This window comes from Salmo salar, unplaced genomic scaffold (assembly GCF_905237065.1).
Source record: "Salmo salar unplaced genomic scaffold, Ssal_v3.1, whole genome shotgun sequence".
Taxonomy (NCBI): domain Eukaryota; kingdom Metazoa; phylum Chordata; class Actinopteri; order Salmoniformes; family Salmonidae; genus Salmo; species Salmo salar.
Window position 1 is genome coordinate 127,485 of NW_025550923.1, and position 19,351 is coordinate 146,835.

The 19,351-nt window shown below is 46.2% G+C and overlaps 1 protein-coding gene across 7 annotated transcripts in view; it reads right to left on the reverse strand.

Moving 5' to 3' along the window:
* Positions 1-3,622: 3,622 nt before the first annotated feature.
* Positions 3,623-19,351, reverse strand: part of msrb3 (methionine sulfoxide reductase B3) — a 46,227-nt gene continuing 30,498 nt past the window's right edge. For 4 of the 7 annotated variants that reach the window (XM_045714025.1, XM_045714024.1, XM_045714027.1 and 1 more), the window contains 2 exons: positions 5,462-5,559; positions 3,623-5,200 (listed from right to left, as the gene is read on the reverse strand). In XM_045714025.1, coding sequence (XP_045569981.1) covers positions 4,940-5,200; positions 5,462-5,559 — 359 coding nt within the window. In that variant the 3' untranslated portion in view covers positions 3,623-4,939. The remainder of the gene's footprint in view (positions 5,201-5,461; positions 5,560-19,351) is intronic. The other 3 variants (XR_006768236.1, XR_006768237.1, XR_006768235.1) reach the window with 3 other exon arrangements.

The following is a 19,351-nucleotide window of genomic DNA, read 5'->3' on the forward strand; positions in this document are numbered from 1 at the left end:
GTGAGGCAGATGAACCTGTAGCCATATTACTTCAACAGTATTTAACATGAGATCCTCTCTAATCTTTACAGGAATGTGGTTCTGAATAAAAACAGCCTCCACCATTGGCATTTCTGTCTTTTTTGTAGATGTTATAACCTTGTATTCCTACCACTGTATCATCAACAGTATTGTCTAGGTGAGTTTCAGAGATAGTCAGAATATGAATGTAGTCTGTTACTAGCAAGTTATTAATTTCATGAACGTTGTTTATTAAGCTACATTAGTTAACATGGGCTATTTTGAGCACTTTTCTGGGATGCTTGCTTGTTTTCATTGCTTTACTGGGAAGCTTAGCAGAAGTAGATATGTTCATGTTGTTTATGTTAGTGCAGGGTGAGCTGCACACAGTGGAATTCCTACTAGCGCACACCGCCTCAGTGCTAACAGCATAAATCTGGTTCATAGACACATGATTTCTGCATACATTAGCTGTAGGATCAGCAGAGGCATTCAGGGCAGTTAGACGGTCATAAATTAGCTGTGTCTACCAACGCCCCTGGTGTAATGTACATTTGCTAAAGCATTATGATGACTCAGCGTCACAATGGTAGGGATTAACAGAGCTGGACTTGGGTCAATGATAAGTCATTGTCTCAACGCAGCCTTATAATGCTGTGAAAGGATCCAGGAATCCAAATTATTCGGGTGGATCCCATCCTCCTTATAAAACGTGTTTTGTTTCCAAAATGGTATTGAAATTGTCAACAAAAGTTACACCTATTGAGCTGTACTAATCACGTAGCCAGTTGCGAAGAGAAAGAATCCTGTTAAAGCGTTCAATGCCATGGATTCAGAGAGGGCACAGGGCCAGATATGTTTTTTTTATTAGTGTCTAGCAGAGAGTCAACCAGCTCTTTAAAATCCAGTTTCAACTGTTCAGAGCTGCCCTTCATAATGTCATTAAAACCCACGTGGACTACGATAGAATCGATGGCCATGTCCTGGCCTAGTACATTCAGGTGCAGTTCAGTAATGTCATTTACTCAAGTTCTGGGATAAGACATTGTTTTTGCACCAGAAACAATCACATTTCTTACCATGGAGCTGCCCAAAATCACGGCTGGCGAGAAGGACGAGGCAATCCGCCCACTCCCAAGCTTCACAGGATGGTGCAGCCCCCCCGACAGATGGAGAAGCCCCAATCGATCCAGATCAGGGACGGAAGGTTGCGGACGTCGACTTCGAAATCGTAACATGCCACCATCGTTGATTGCCATGTATGCGTGAGTACGTGCGTAGATGTGTATTCTCTGCATGGCTGCACATGGAGGAAGGCCCCGTTCAACCAACTCTCTGGTCAATCAACAATCTAATTAGACCGTATTCAAACAACTCTCTGGTTAATCAACAATCTAATTAGACCGTATTCAAACAACTCTCTGGTCAATCAACAATCTAATTAGACCATATTCCATACCAGTGTTTCCTACTAACTACACCCTCCAGAAAGTATTTAGAGTCAGATCCTTTACCACTGTACACACTCTCCTGAAACCAGTGGACAAACAGAACAAGACAATGGAGATCTAATCCAACAGAATGACTGTAGAATGGCTTGAGAGCAGTTTGTGTTTGATTCAGATTTAGTGGACTTGTGGTTTAGGCAGAACTTTTGTGCTGAGGAAAATGGTTTACGATGCAATCAGAATGTTACCGGCCAGCCATACATAAAAAGGAGTCATCTCTACACCATACATTGTCTAGTCTATGCACTACAATGACACATTTGTTTTTTATTTTGTGTGTGTGAAGGAAGTTGATGATCTATGAAAGAGGAATAATCTGTCAACACAAAGCTGCATTCTGAGGCTGTTTCCCAGAAAACACTGCACAAGACTACCCCCCCCCCCTAACACACACACACCACAACGTGCCAGTCTCTACCTCGCCTGGCTTCACAGCAGAGACGGCAGCAGAATACTGTAGATCCAGACTGGTGTTTTGTTACCTTATTTTACCAGGTAAATTGACTGACAACACATTGTCATTTACAGCAACGACCTGGGAAATAGTTACAGGGGGAGAGGGGGGGGGATGAATGAGCCAATTGGAAGCTGGGGATGATTAGGTTGCCATGGTGCATCTAGCTACAACAAAGTGTCGTCAACAGACAGACAAGGGGTTCCCAGTTCAACACTCCCAGGTGCTTGATACTCTGCTGGTAACTATTAATGACCTTATCTGAGCCATTTCCCCCTATGTAAAGACAGGAAACCCCTATACCAGCAGCAGGTTCATGGTCTATGAATAGGACAAGCTCCATTTATAAATGGCTGTATTCTGAGTCTATGGATCTCTTCTAAACAGATTTGCTGACCTGAAGATGACCTGTTATTTAACTGGGTCTCCAGACTTTTACAACAGGCAGGTTCTGTCCACTCCCAGGTTAACACAGGAGAAATGTTCCTTACAGCAGGCAGGTTCTGTCCAGTCCCAGGTTAACACAGGAGAAATGTTCCTTACAGCAGGCAGGTTCTGTCCACTCCCAGGTTAACACAGGAGAAATGTTCCTTACAGCAGGAAGGTTCTGTCCACTCCCAGGTTAACACAGGAGAAATGTTCCTTACAGCAGGCAGGTTCTGTCCACTCCCAGGTTAACACAGGAGAAATGTTCCTTACAGCAGGCAGGTTCTGTCCACTCCCAGGTTAACACGGGAGAAATGTTCCTTACAGCAGGCAGGTTCTGTCCAGTCCCAGGTTAACACAGGAGAAATGTTCCTTACAGCAGGCAGGTTCTGTCCAGTCCCAGGTTAACACAGGAGCAATGTTCCTTACAGCAGGCAGGTTCTGTCCAGTCCCAGGTTAACACAGGAGAAATGTTCCTTACAGCAGGCAGGTTCTGTCCAGTCCCAGGTTAACACAGGAGAAATGTTCCTTACAGCAGGCAGGTTCTGTCCAGTCCCAGGTTAACACGGGAGAAATGTTCCTTACAGCAGGCAGGTTCTGTCCACTCCCAGGTTAACACAGGAGAAATGTTCCTTACAGCAGGCAGGTTCTGTCCACTCCCAGGTTAACACAGGAGAAATGTTCCTTACAGCAGGCAGGTTCTGTCCAGTCCCAGGTTAACACAGGAGAAATGTTCCTTACAGCAGGCAGGTTCTGTCCAGTCCCAGGTTAACACAGGAGAAATGTTCCTTACAGCAGGCAGGTTCTGTCCAGTCCCAGGTTAACACGGGAGAAATGTTCCTTACAGCAGGCAGGTTCTGTCCAGTCCCAGGTTAACACGGGAGAAATGTTCCTTACAGCAGGCAGGTTCTGTCCAGTCCCAGGTTAACACGGGAGAAATGTTCCTTACAGCAGGCAGGTTCTGTCCAGTCCCAGGTTAACACAGGAGAAATGTTCCTTACAGCAGGCAGGTTCTGTCCAGTCCCAGGTTAACACGGGAGAAATGTTCCTTACAGTGTACAGAGGTCCTCTGTTGGTGTGGCACCTCATTCATTGTCTCCTTTTGGAAGGTTCAAATATTTTGGTCTGTTTGCTACAATGTAAACTAGTCTTCAACTCTTCTCTCAAACAAATATGGCATTTTAAAATTAAACATGGTCAGAAAACATCCAAATAACTCAAGTAAACATCAACATTGCTGTGTCAAGTTTTATTTTAATATAACTTTGTGTCAATACAAGTCTGGGAAACAAAAACGCAAGAAAAACATTCAGCTAGAGAATAGAATGACGAACAGCAGGAAGTAGGGGGCAGGAGAAGAAACCTTTAAAAAGACAGGTTAGTGTTGTATTCACACTAAACAGAAGTCAATCTGGTGTGTGTGTGTGTGTGTGTATGCGCGCCTTTCTTATTGGACAGAATGCTTATTTCTCCTCTTGGTGTTTATTCTACAGCTCATATGAGCGTTGTCCTTAAACTATCCACCCCTCTGTATCAAATATCACTTTCTTTTTAAAAACAACACACATTGCTCTTCAAAGTCAAGTACACACAATCATAATAATAAATCATTCACTTTTTTTCCCCAAAAGCAAAAGGCTTTAAATATACTAGAAAGAAAAATATAACAGTTGATATACTTTAAATATGATCAAAACTTGTAACGGTCAAAAGCAATGTGAGCAACGTGATACTGCATCCAATATTTACCTCCTCAGACAGTTGTATAGTACAGTAGAGGCCTGGGACTTTATAAAGACAATATTTACCTCCTCAGACAGTTGTATAGTACAGTAGAGGCCTGGGACTTTATAAAGACAATATTTACCTCCTCAGACAGTTGTATAGTACAGTAGAGGCCTGGGACTTTATAAAGACAATATTTACCTCCTCAGACAGTTGTATAGTACAGTAGAGGCCTGGGACTTTATAAAGACAATATTTACCTCCTCAGACAGTTGTATAGTACAGTAGAGGCCCGGGACTTTATAAAGGCAGGCAGCCAGTGGTTGGCCAGCTTGGTACATGGCCACTGTGGTCATTTGTCTGACTGTATTTGACTGACTGTTTGACCAACTGTATTTGGGTGTGTGTGTGTATAACCTACAAAGCCACAGAAGAGGCATCATGTTCCACATGTTTCTAAGGGGTGCTGATGGCCCCTTATTGAGCTGACTGTAGTTGTCTGACTGTTTTCGGATCTGTGTAACCTAGTTGTCTGACTGTTTTCTGATCTGTGCAACCTAGTTGTCTGACTGTTTTCGGATCTGTGCAACCTAGTTGTCTGACTGTTTTCGGATCTGTGCAACCTAGTTGTCTGACTGTTTTCGGATCTGTGTAACCTCGTTGGCTGACTGTTTTCGGATCTGTGTAACCTATATTCTCCAGCTGTTCTCTGTTCTGTTTGTAACATTTCGACCAGGACCTAGGCTACCAGTTTGGATAAGGAGTGAGTGACCATGCCTGTAGTTCAGGTAATCCTGAAATCTGTCCAAGACCAAGGAGACCCTACTCAGAGCTCAGTCTTGCCCCCGACCGCACCACCTGGCCCAGCCCCAGCTCCTGCCCCGACCGCACCACCTGGCCCAGCCCCAGCTCCTGCCCCGTCCGCACCACCTGGCCCAGCTCCAGCTCCTGTCCCATCTCCGTTGCTGGGTGGGATAGAGGCTGAGGCAGAGGCTGACTGGAAGCCCAGAGAGGCAGAGTTGATGCAGTATCGTTTCCCTGTGGGTCTGGGGCCGTCATCAAACAGGTGTCCGAGGTGAGAACCACACTGAAACACACAGAAAGGACTGATTACTCAGCAATATCCAAGCAACATTTTGTTGTATTGTAAATATGAAAACTAAAATCTGGAACCCCTCCAAGGAGAACCAATAATCTAGTCTCTACTTCCGCTCATCCAAACAGAGCATCCAATCTCTGCTACTCTTTACCCTCTAGATAGACCTCATATCTAACCAGGTCATTATTGTAACAGAGAATTGGTTATCAATGACTTCAAATTAAGGTGAAATAATGTGAACCAGTTTACCTGACTACAGCTGGTCTCAACTCTGTGCATCCCATAGGCGAAATCATCTGTTACAGTGACTGATTCCTCCTTTATCAGGTCATAGAAGGAAGGCCAACCTGGAACACAGAAACAACACATCCTATTACTGGAACTGGAACACAGAAACAACACATCCTATTACTGGAACTGGAACACAGAAACAACACATCCTATTACTGGAACTGGAACACAGAAACAACACATCCTATTATGAACTGGAACACAGAAACAACACATCCTATTACTGGAACTGGAACACAGAAACAACACATCCTATTACTGGAACACAGAAACAACACATCCTATTACTGGAACACAGAAACAACACATCCTATTACTGGAACACAGAAACAACACATCCTATTACTGGAACACAGAAACAACACATCCTATTACTGGAACACAGAAACAACACATCCTATTACTGGAACACAGAAACAACACATCCTATTACTGGAACTGGAACACAGAAACAACACATCCTATTACTGGAACTGGAACACAGAAACAACACATCCTATTACTGGAACTGGAACACAGAAACAACACATCCTATTATTGGAACTGGAACACAGAAACAACACATCCTTATATTGGAACTGGAACACAGAAACAACACATCCTATTACTGGAACTGGAACACAGAAACAACACATCCTATTACTGGAACTGGAACACAGAAACAACACATCCTATTACTGGAACTGGAACACAGAAACAACACATCCTATTACTGGAACTGGAACACAGAAACAACACATCCTATTACTGGAACTGGAACACAGAAACAACACATCCTATTACTGGAACTGGAACACAGAAACAACTCATCCTATTACTGGAACTGGAACACAGAAACAACACATCCTTATATTGGAACTGGAACACAGAAACAACACATCCTATTACTGGAACTGGAACACAGAAACAACACATCCTTATATTGGAACTGGAACACAGAAACAACACATCCTTATATTGGAACTGGAACACAGAAACAACACATCCTAATATTGGAACTGGAACACAGAAACAACACATCCTAATATTGGAACTGGAACACAGAAACAACACATCCTAATATTGGAACTGGAACACAGAAACAACACAGCCTAATATTGGAACACAGAAACAACACAGCCTAATATTGGAACTGGAACACAGAAAAAACACATCCTATTACTGGAACTCGAACACAGAAACAACACAGCCTAATATTGGAACACAGAAACAACACAGCCTAATATTGGAACACAGAAACAACACAGCCTAATATTGGAACACAGAAACAACACAGCCTAATATTGGAACTGGATCTACACTGGTGCCTTCGCTACAGGGCAGATATCCAATAGGAGGAAGGTTATCTACACTGACTGTACAAAACATTAAGAGTACATTTATAATATTGAGTTGCAACCACAACTAACCCCCCCCCTTTCCCTCAGAACAGTGTCAATTTGTCGAGGCATGGACTCTACAATGTGTCGAAAGCGTTCCACAGGGATGCTGGCCCACGTTGACTCCAATGCTTCCAACAGTTGTGTCAAGTTGGCTGGATGTCCTTTGGGTGGTGGACCATTCTTGATACACACGGGAAACTGTTGAGTGTGAAATAACCAGCAGCTTTGCAGTTCTTGACACACAAACCGGTGCGCATGGCACCTACTACCATACACCGTTCAAAGGCACTTAAATCTTTTGTCTTGCCCCTTTACAATCTTGAATGGCACACACACACAATCCATGTCTCAATTGTCTCAAGGCTTAAAAATCCTTCTTTAACTTGTCTCCCCTTCATCTACACAGATTGAAGTGGATTTAACAAGTGACATCAATAAGGGATCATAGAATAGACTGAACAGGTGAAAGCTATGTAATGGAAACAGTACTCAGTGTTTAACAATGTTACATATAACTAAATAGTATTTACAATAGAGTGTATAACATAGTATGTTATATAGAACTAAATAGTATTTACAATACAGTGCATTCGGAAAGTATTCAGACCCTTTTACATGTCCAACAATTTTTAATTACAGTCTTATTCTAAAATGGATTAAATAAATATTTTTCCTCCTCAATCTACACACAGTACCCCATAATGACATCACAATACCCCATAATGACAAAGCAAAAACATATTTTTTTAAATAAAACTTAAAACCCTTGAATGAGTAGGTGTGCCCAAACTTGACTGCTACTGTAGATATTCAGAACTTTTGCTCTGAGACTGTAAATGCATCTCAGGTACATCCTGTTTCCATTGATGATCCTTCAGATGTTTCTACAACTTGATTGCAGACCACCTGTGGTAAATTCTATTGATTGGACATGATTTGGAAAGGCACACACCTGTCTACACAGTTGACAGTGCATGTCAGAGCAAAAACTAAGCCATGAGGTCAAAGGAATTGTCCGTAGAGCTCTGAGACAGGATTGTTTTGAGGCACAGATCTGGGGAAGGGTACCAAAAGATTTCTGCAGCATTGAAGGTCCCCAAGAACACAGTGGCCTCCATCATTCTTAAATGTAAGAAGTTTGGGACCACCAAGACTCTTCCTAGAGCTGGCCGCCCGGCCAAACTGAGCAATCGGTGGAGAAGGGCCTTGGTCAGGGAGGTGACCAAGAACCCGATGGTCACTCTGACAGAGCTTCAGAGTTCCTCTGTGGAGATGGAAGAACCTTCCAGAAGGACAACCATCTCTGCAGCACTCCAACAATCAGGTCTTTATGGTAGAGTGGCCAGACGTAAGCCACTCCTCAGTAAAAGGCACATGACAGACCGCTTGGAGTTTGGCAAAAGGCACCTAAAGACTGATGAAACCAAGATTGAACTCTTCGGCCTGAATGCCTGAATGGAAACCTGGCACCATCCCTATGGTGAAGCATGGTGGTGGCAGCATCATGCTGTGGGGATGTTTTTCAGCAGCAGGGATGGGGAGACTAGTCAGGATCGAGGGAAAGATGAATGGAGCAAAGTACAGAGAGATTCTTGATGAAAACCTGCTCCAGAGTGCTCAGGAACTCTTGGAGGATCTGCAGAGAAGAATGGGAGAAACTCCCCAAATACAGGTGTACCAAGCTTGTAGCGTCATACCCTGTAATCGCTGCCAAAGGTGCTTCAACAGAGTCAGAATACTTATGTAAATGTTATTTCAGCTATTTATTTTTAATAACTTAGCAAACATTTCTAAAAACCTGTTTTTGCTTTGTTATTATGGGCTATTGTGTGTAGATTGATGAGGGGGGGGAAACTATTGAATCCATTTTAGAATAAGGCTGTAACATAAAATGTGGAAAAAGTCAAGGGGTCTGGGTACTTTCTGAGAGCACTGTGTCATGTAACTGGAGATGTCTGGAATAAATGTTTGGGACTACATTCATCTGACAAAGCGGCTTTTTAGTCCAGGACATGTTTGTTGAGTGTTTTGGTCCAACTTAAAAAAATATTTAACCTTTATTTAACCAGGTAGGCTAGTTGAGAACAAGTCCTTTATTTAACCAGGTAGGCTAGTTGAGAACAAGTTCTCATTTGCAACTGCGACCTGGCCAAGATAAAGAATAGCAATTCGACACATACAACAAGAGTTATACATGGAGTAAACAAAACATACAGTCAATAATATAGTAGAAAACAAGAAAACCAAAAGTCTATATACAGTGAGTGCAAATGAGGTAAGATAAGGGAGGTAAGGCAATAAATAGGCCATGGTGGTGAAGTAATTACAATATAGCAATTAAACACTGGAATGGTAGATGTGCAGAAGATGATGTGCAAGTAGAGATACTGGGGTGCAAATGAGCAAGATAAATAAATACAGTATGGGGATGAGGTAGATAGATGGGCTGTTTACAGATGGGCTATGTACAGGTGCAGTGATCTGTGAGCTGCTCTGACAGCTGGTGCTTAAAGCTAGTGAGGGAGATATGAGTCTCCAGCTTCAGTGATTTTTGCAGTTCGTTCCAGTCATTGGCAGCAGAGAACTGGAAGGAAAGGCGACCAAAGGAGGAATTGGCTTTGGGGGTGACCAGTGAGATATACCTGCTGGAGCGCATGCTACGAGTGGGTGCTGTTATGGTGACCAGTGAGCTGAGATAAGGAGGGGCTTTACCTAGCAGAGACTCGTAGATAACGTGTATCCAGTGGGTTTGGCGACGAATATGAAGCGAGGGCCAGCCAACGAGAGCGTACAGATCGCAGTGGTGGGTAGTGTATGGGGCTTTGGTGACAAAACAAATGGCACTGTGATAGACTGCATTCAATTTGTTGAGTAGAGTGTTGGAGGCTATTTTATAGATGACATCACCGAAGTCGAGGACCGGTAGGATGGTCAGTTTTACGAGGGTATGTTTGGCAGCATGAGTGAAGGATGCTTTGTTGTGATATAGGAAGCCGAATCTAGATTTAATTTTGGATTGGAGATGCTTAATGTGAGTCTGGAAGGAGAGTTTACAGTCTAACCAGACACCTAGGTATTTGTAGTTGTCCACGTATTCTAAGTCAGAGCCGTCCAGAGTAGTGATGCTGGACGGGCGAGCAGGTGCGGGCAGTGATCGATTGAAAAGCATGCATTTAGTTTTACTTGCATTTAAGAGCAGTTGGAAGCCACAGAAGGAGAGTTGTATGGCATTGAAGCTCGTCTGGAGGTTAGTTAATACAGTGTCCAAAGAAGGGCCAGAAGTATACAGAATGGTGACGTCTGCGTAGAGGTGGATCAGAGAATCACCAGCAGCAAGAGCAACATCATTGATGTATACAGAGAAGAGAGTCGGCCCGAGAATTGAACCCTGTGGCACCCCCATAGAGGCTGCCAGAGGCCCGGACAACAGGCCCTCCGATTTGACACAGTGAACTCTATCAGAGAAGTAGTTGGTAAACCAGGCGAGGCAATCATTTGAGAAACCAAGGCTGTCAAGTCTGCCAATAAGAATGTGGTGATTGACAGAGTCGAAAGCCTTGGCCAGGTCGATGAATACGGCTACACAGTAATGTCTCTTATCGATGGCGGTTATGATGTTGTTTAGGACCTTGAGCGTGGCTGAGGTGCACCCATGACCAGCTCTGAAACCAGATTGAATAGCGGAGAAGGTACGGTGGGATTCGAAATGGTCGGTAATCTGTTTGTTAACTTAAGACCTTGGAAAGACAGGGTAGGATAGATATTGGTCTGTAGCAGTTTGGGTCTAGAGTGTCACCCCCTTTGAAGAGGGGGATGAGCGCGGCAGCTTTCCAATCTTTGGGAATCTCAGACGATACGAAAGAGAGGTTTAACAGGCTAGTAATAGGGGTTGCAACAACTTCTGCAGATAATTTTAGAAAGAGAGGGTCCAGATTGTCTAGCCCGTCTGATTTGTAGGGGTCCAGATTTTGCAGCTCTTTCAGAACATCAGCTATCTGGATTTGGGTGAACGAGAAATGGTGGGGGCTTTGGCGGGTTGCTGTGGAGGGTGCCGGGCAGTTGACCGGGGTAGGGGTAGCCAGGTGGAAAGCATGGCCAGCCATAGAGAAATGCTTATTGAAATTCTCAATTATAGTGGATTTATCGGTGGTAACAGTGTTTCCTAGCCTCAGTGCAGTAGGCAGCTGGGAGGAGGTGCTCTTATTCTCCATGGACTTTACAGTGTCCCAGAACTTTTTTTGAGTTTGTACTACAGGATGCAACCAGGTTAGTAGGGACTAGTTAAAGTGTTCAGTCTGTCATAGTTCAGTCTGTCTCTCCTGTGCCTCTCTACCTCGTAATGCTCATTCTAGCCAATCAGTCTAATTCCCAGACAGCTCTACTGTACTAAGACTGCTCGGCTGGGTGGAAATGTGTATCAGAGCTGTTTATAGATAGAACGCCTGCTGCCTCTTTGTGTTACCGGTTTAAAGCCCGTTTTAGAATGTATTAATGTCTGAGAAGCTAATGTTGTTCAAAGTAGTGCAAAGTGTAACTGTGTGTATGTGTGTGTGTAGAGCTCTAAATGACCAGAATAATATATATTTTTAATTGATTGAAAACTAGCCTACATTGGGGCCCATATGGCTGCATTTAGACAGGCAGACTAATTCTGATCTTTTTTCCATTAAAATTGGTCTTTTCACATCAATTTTTTTCACATCAGATCTTTTTCAGAGCTGATCTGATTTGTCAAAAATACCAATTAGTGAAGAAGAAAAAAGCTCAGAATTGTGCTGCCTGTCTAAATGTAGCCTTTGGATCGTACTGACTTTCGAAGCACATGAACAAGACTTCCTTTCTTTCTGTGCCATCAAGTGTTTTCATATACTGCTAAAGTTACCAGGTTGTTAGTATGGCTGCACCATTTGGGCAAAATAATATACTTGCAATTTTTCAACAAAATATTGCAATTTAGATTGATTGATTTTATTTATCAGTTTTTATTTTTTTTAATTGAGGGCGATAACAAAATAAAAAGTCTGACTTATTTCCATTGTGGTCCCTTAAGTGCATGGAGCAAAACAAACATATTTAAATGAAGATGGAGACTGAACGTCTCTAGATGACTTCAGTGTTTTGACCTGCCTGAGCTCCAATCATCTGAACTGTTGGAATCATACAAACACAATGACTATTGTAATTCTATGGTTGGTGTTACATGACAACAAATGGAAAAAGCCAGGTAGCAGTTAATGACAGGGTAGGAACCAAAGTGTTGATCAGTTTTTCCCAGGGGACGTTGAATAAACAACATACTGATCTATACACCACCACTGGTAACTACATGTATTAGAGCTAACGTTGGCTTTGCCCTAGATAGCGCATTTAGCTAAATGGCATTTTACTAGCCAGCTAGCTAGTTAGCGATTAGCATTATTTAAGCACATGCCATCCTCCTAACTAACTAGCGTTTTGCAGAGAGCAAGATAGATCAAACTAATAGTAGAAAAAGAGAAAACATGTGGATTCATATTTAGAAGCAACGTGGAAAGCAGCAGCGTTCTTTGTTCTGGAAGAACATGTTGAGTGCATGAATTGACAGCATGCTTAGAGAATAAACAGCGTGGAGAAACGGTGGGCCACAGGAGGTAGTCTGATTTGTTTGAGCAGTGTAGAGAAGAGTGTCAGGCCTAAATATTGTTACGCAATGAATTTTTATAGTGTTTTCACACTGGTGCTCCCAAAATAAAAAAAGTGCAGGTCGCACAGCTGTGTGTATGTGTGTGCCTGCCAGCGTGCCTCCCTGCTTGCATTCGTGCACGCCTGTGTGTATCTTCCCAGTGAACCAGAGGATTCCCCATACTACCCCTTGGCTGGGATCTCCCTCCTCCCCTTTCCCTCCTCCTCCCTCCAAATAGGTTTGTTTCAGGTTGTTATGAGGAACAGAGGATGGTGTCCTCTAATGGAAGTGTTGATGACATCAGTCTGAAATTAGAACCTTTTTCCATCCACTTCTTAAATGTAGGGGATTAGATCACAATAGAACAGCTGTGAATTAACTTAATTAAAGGAAGTGTCAAAGCCTCCCTCTCTCTCTAGTTGGTTTGTTCTGGAGGGTTGAGACGCTGCAGTGCTACAGGGCCTCCTCACGGGTGGTCCACCCCGTTCAGGGCTCCCTGGGCACTGTCTCAGTCTGTGACAGGAAGGGAGCTTTCACTGTGCCTGCCTGTTTCTCAGATCCAAGATCCATCGGTTGAGTATTAAAGGGAGAGAGGAGGAGAGGGAGGGCAGGAGGAAAAAGGGGAGGGGAGAAGGGGAGGGAGGGCAGGAGGGAAAAGGGGAGGGAGGGCAGGAGGGAGGAGGGGAGGGAGAAGGGGAGGGAGGGAAGGGGAGGGAGGGCAGGAGGGAGGGAGGAGGAGGGAGGGCAGGAGGGAGGGGAGAAGGGGAGGGAGGGAGGGAGAAGGGGAGGGAGGGCAGGAGGGAGAAGAGGAGGGAGGGCAGGAGGGGATGTAGGGCAGGGAGGGGAAGGAGGGCAGGAGGGAGAAGGGAGGGAGGGAGGAGGGAAGGAGGGAGAGGAGGGAGGAGGGAGGGAGGGCAGGAGGGAGAAGGGGAGGGAGGGCAGGAGGGAGAAGGGGAGGGAGGGCAGGAGGGAGAAAGGGGAGGGAGGGCAGGAGGGAGGAAGGGGAGGGAGGGCAGGAGGGAGAAGGGGAGGGAGGGCAGGAGGGAGAAGGGGAGGGAGGGCAGGAGGGAGAAGGGGAGGGAGGGCAGGAGGGAGAGGGGAGGGAGGGCAGGAGGGGAGGGAGGGCAGGAGGGGAGGGAGGGCAGGAGGGAGGAGGGGAGGGAGGGCAGGAGGGAGGGGAGGGAGGGCAGGAGGGGAGGGAGGGCAGGAGGGAGAAGGGGAGGGAGGGCAGGAGGGAGAGGAGGAGGGGAGGGAGGGCAGGAGGGAGAGGAGGGGAGGGAGGGCAGGAGGGAGAAAGGGGAGGGAGGGCAGGAGGGAGAAGGGGAGGGAGGGCAGGAGGGAGAAGGGGAGGGGAGGGCAGGAGGGAGAAGGGGAGGGAGGGCAGGAGGGAGAAGGGGAGGGAGGGCAGGAGGGAAAGGGGAGGGAGGGCAGGAGGGAGAAGGGGAGGGAGGGCAGGAGGGAAAGGGGAGGGAGGGCAGGAGGGAGAAGGGGAGGGAGGGCAGGAGGGAGAAGGGGAGGGAGGGCAGGAGGGAGAAGGGGAGGGAGGGCAGGAGGGAGAAGGGGAGGGAGGAGAAGGGAGGGAGGGCAGGAGGGAGAAGGGGAGGGAGGGCAGGAGGGAGAAGGGGAGGGAGGGCAGGAGGGAGAAGGGGAGGGATGAGAAGCAGCTGTGTATTAATATACACCGTGACCAGTGCTCTAACAGAAGATAGCATCAGATACTTCAGACTGATCGGTTTAGAGGTGAGGTTAAGAAACCACTGGGGAGATCATATCTCTATCTGCGGTGGAAAACAGAAGTCCCCACTGGATGTGACCAGAGTCCGCAGGACCCAACCAAGCTTCCTGTAATACTACAAGCAGACCCCTCCCATCCCTCCACCGTTCTCTCCTCCTCAGGCATAGCCGTCTATCCCTGGACCCGAGCTCCTGCATCCTGCAGATCCTGCAGCCCTCCACCACCCCTCTCCACCCTGGACCCCACAGAGCTCTCTGTAGTACAACAACCAGACCCTAAACCCCCCCATCCATCCTCCACCATGCTCCTCAAGCCCCTAACCGTCTACCTCCTGCACCCACCAGCTCCCTTCCTACAACTCTCCCTCCTTCCATCTCCCTGTGGTAGGTCATCAACAACCAGACTCTCCTCCCCCCTCCCTCTCCTTCCTACAACTCTCCCTCCTTCCATCTCCCTGTGGTAGGTCATCAACAACCAGACTCCCTCCTCTCTTCTACAATCTCCTCCTTCCATCTCCCTGTGGTAGGTCATCAACAATCAGACTCTCCTCCATGTTCCTCCTCTTCAGGTCTTATCAGTCTACCCCTGGAGCCTCCAGCTCCCTGGAACAAGCACCACATCCCCCCCTGTCCATCCCCCTGGAGCGTCCATCCCCCTGGAGCCTCCAGCTCCCTGGAACAAGCACCACATCCCCCCTGTCCATCCCCCTGGAGCCTCCAGCTCCCTGGAACAAGCACCACATCCCCCCTGTCCATCCCCCTGGAGCCTCCAGCTCCCTGGAACAAGCACCACATCCCCCCTGTCCATCCCCCTGGAGCCTCCAGCTCCCTGGAACAAGCACCACAATCCCCCTGTCCATCCCCCTGGAGCCTCCAGCTCCCTGGAACAAGCACCACATCCCCCCTGTCCATCCCCCTGGAGCCTCCAGCTCCCTGGAACAAGCACCACATCCCCCCTGTCCATCCCCCTGGAGCCTCCAGCTCCCTGGAACAAGCACCACATCCCCCCTGTCCATCCCCCTGGAGCCTCCAGCTCCCTGGAACAAGCACCACATCCCCCTGTCCACCCCCTGGACCACCAGCTACAGCTCCAATACCATGGTCTCCCTGTGGTAGGTCATCAACAACCACACTCCCCATCCCCCTCAAGCTGTTAACCGTCTACCCCTGAGCAGTTAGGGGAAGAGATGGCTTTGGCCTGAAATTCCACAGCAACACAGGAAACACACTGGGGAATAGAGGAAATCTATGAGTCAGAAGAGGAGAATCCCTAACTCCAACTCCACACACTGGAGTGTATGTGTGTGTGGGCTTTATTACCATTGGTTAAAGCCTCAGTGAATGGAGCAGTGTAGCCTGTTAAGGGAATAGGGTAGAATTTAGTACACAAGCCCTGGTTTGGACAACAGTAGTCCATTGTTAAGGGAATAGGGTAGAATTTAGTACACAGCCCTGGTTTGGACAACAGTAGTCCACTGTTAAGGGAATAGGGTAGAATTTAGTACAAAGCCCTGGTTTGGACAACAGTAGTCCACTGTTAAGGGAATAGGGTAGAATTTAGTACACAGCCCTGGTTTGGACAACAGTAGTCCACTGTTAAGGGAATAGGGTAGAATTTAGTACACAGCCCTGTTTTGGACAACAGTAGTCCACTGTTAAGGGAATAGGGTAGAATTTAGTACACAGCCCTGGTTTGGACAACAGTAGTCCACTGTTAAGGGAATAGGGTAGAATTTAGTACACAGCCCTGTTTTGGACAACAGCAGTCCACTGTTAAGGTAATAGGGTAGAATTTAGTACACAGCCCTGGTTTGGACAACAGTAGTCCACTGTTAAGGGAATAGGGTAGAATTTAGTACACAAGCCCTGGTTTGGACAACAGTAGTCCACTGTTAAGGGAATAGGGTAGAATTTAGTACACAGCCCTGGTTTGGACAACAGTAGTCCACTGTTAAGGGAATAGGGTAGAATTTAGTACACAAGCCCTGGTTTGGACAACAGTAGTCCATTGTTAAGGGAATAGGGTAGAATTTAGTACACAGCTCTGGTTTGGACAACAGTAGTCCACTGTTAAGGGAATAGGGTAGAATTTAGTACACAGCCCTGGTTTGGACAACAGTAGTCCACTGTTAAGGGAATAGGGTAGCATTTAGTACACAGCCCTGGTTTGGACAACAGTAGTCCACTGTTAAGGGAATAGGGTAGCATTTAGTACACAGCCCTGGTTTGGACAACAGTAGTCCACTGTTAAGGGAACAGGGTAGCATTTAGTACACAGCCCTGTTAAGGTAACAGGGTAGCGAGCTGAGCAGCACTTCTGTATTTCACCATCTGTTCAGTTGTTGAAGGAAACGTTGATTTGAGGGACTTTAACATTTTGTAGAAAATTCTGCAAATGTTTTAGTGCTTGTGGACACACAACATGTCTCTCCATCTCCCAACCCACACACACACACACCTCTCTGTCTCCCCCTATTGTTCATCTCAACTTCTCCACTAGGCCACTGCTCCTCAGGACCTTGGTTAGCTGAAAACAGGTGTCTTCTAGTAGGGCTGGAGCAAAAGCCTGCCCACATAGCTTTCCAGAAGGAGGGTTGTTTCCCTGAAAGCCTTTAGTAAAATAATGGTAACATTCATCACAGCTCCTCCTCCGTCTCCAGTGACACAGCGGCCCATCTCTCCTCTCAGGTATTTCCTAATTACAGCCTAAGACAAATCGCTGGTCAGAGAGAGAGACTGCAATTAAACCCAAAAGGATTAGCTATGACAGACTCCCAGATAGCTTTCATTTAAAAACGCCTCTCTGGAAGTGTCTTAGACTATGTCCTAAATTGTATCCTCTATGTAATGCACTGCTCATACTTCTTGCCCTGTGTGCTGTTGTCTGTGCCCAATAATGTTTTGCTACCATGTTGTGTTGCTGCCATGCTGTGTTGCTGCCATGCTGTGTTGCCGCCATGCTGTGCTGCCGCCATGCTGTGCTGCCGCCATGCTGTGCTGCCGCCATGCTGTGCTGCCGCCATGCTGTGCTGCCGCCATGCTGTGCTGCCGCCATGCTGTGTTGCCGCCATGCTGTGCTGCCGCCATGCTGTGTTGCCGCCATGTTGTGCTGCTGCCATGCTGTGTTGCCGCCATGTTGTGCTGCCGCCATGTTGTGCTGCTGCCATGCTGTGTTGTCATGTGTTGCTGTTGTTGTCGTCTTCGGTCTCTCTCTTTATATAGTGTTGTCTCTCGTCTTGATGTGTGGTTTTGTCCTATATTTTTGATTTTATTCCAGTCCCCGTCCCCTCAGGAGGCCTTTTTGCAGGCCGTCATTGCAAAATAAGAATTTGTTCATAACTGACTTGCCTAATTAAATAAAAAAGGTTAAAAATACATTTAAAAAAATATAACTTTTGACCAGAGCCCTATGGGACCAGGTCCTGGTCAAAGTAGTGCACCATCTAGACTAGAGAATAGGGTGCCCTGGTCAAAGTAGTGCACCATCTAGACTAGAGAATAGGGTGCCCTGGTCAAAGTAGTGCACCATCTAGACTAGAGAATAGGGTGCCCTGGTCAAAGTAGTGCACCATCTAGACTAGAGAATAGGGTGTCCTGGTCAAAGTAGTGCACCATCTAGACTAGAGAATAGGGTGCCCTGGTCAAAGTAGTGCACCATCTAGACTAGAGAATAAGGTGCCCTGGTCAAAGTAGTGCACCATCTAGACTAGAGAATAGGGTGCCCTGGTCAAAGTAGTGCACCATCTAGACTAGAGAATAAGGTGCCACTTGGGGTGCAGTCTTAACCTTATTAAAATCACCCAGTTACTTCACACTGGTCAGTCAGAGGTGTAAAAACTCAGACACAGGTAGGACTGTCCAACGTTCGCCTGGTCGACAGCACTTAGCACCTCTGAACAGAGTGTCGGCAGTCAATCTCTTTTTGTTTTTTTCCACACAGCAACAACAAAAAAAAACCTTGGAAGTGGTCAGCTTTGTTCAAATACTCCCAAACCAGAAGGTGGCAGTAGTGTTGTTTGGCAATAGATATCAGTTGCCGGGGGTTGGCCGTCATTGTAAATAAGAATTTGTTCTTAACTGACTTGCCTAGTTAAATAAAGGTTCAATAAATAAAATCTGTGGTCTATGGTCTAGATTCCCAGCTATCTGCGCTAATGTTGCCATTTTGTAGAAAGCCCTTGTTGATAGCAACAGTTAGATAATTACCTAGCAAGATTATGAAGACAATTTAATTCACTCTCCATAATCCCATACTGCCAGTGCCAGACCATAGCCGTATGTTTAGCTAGCTAGCTAACCTTAGCATATTCAGCAGCTAACACAACACAGCTAGCTAGCTAACATTAGCATATTCTCAATTTAATTCACTCTCGATAATCCCATACTGCCAAGTGCCAGAACATAGCCGTATGTTTAGCTAGCTAGCTAACCTTAGCATATTCAGTAGCTAGCTCAATACAGCTAGCTAGTTAAGGACACTGCACTAACTTGGCAGCTAACACAGGTCGCTGTTTCATGGAAACTAGCTAATCCATTGCGATTTAATTATAAAATGTCAATACTAGCTACAGTGGCTAGCTAGCTTGGAGGCATTAGTGTTGTGTGCATTGCATCTGTGCATTTAGCTAGCTACCATCCCTTAGCCTACACTGCATATGAAGTGTGACTGGCTCATCCATGGCTGTACGGACATTTCTTTTAAAGATTTTGTTGGCTCCCACGTAGGGGTTCATGCTCTCTGATTGGCTCAAAGTGAAGTTTTTGGCCACTGACGAGCATTGCGATTGAGGTTCGTCGCTATCGGGTCGACACGCAGCAGGTAGCACTTTTGTTCTAGCAAGAGAAGGGCCTCCCACTGTGATAACTACCTATCAGCAGTGAGATGCTCAGTGTTCTAGCTAGAGAAGGGCCTCCCACTGTGATAACTACCTATCAGCAGTGAGATGCTCAGTGTTCTAGCTAGAGAAGGGCCTCCCACTGTGATAACTACCTATCAGCAGTGAGATGCTCAGTGTTCTAGCTAGAGAAGGGCCTCCCACTGTGATAACTACCTATCAGCAGTGAGATGCT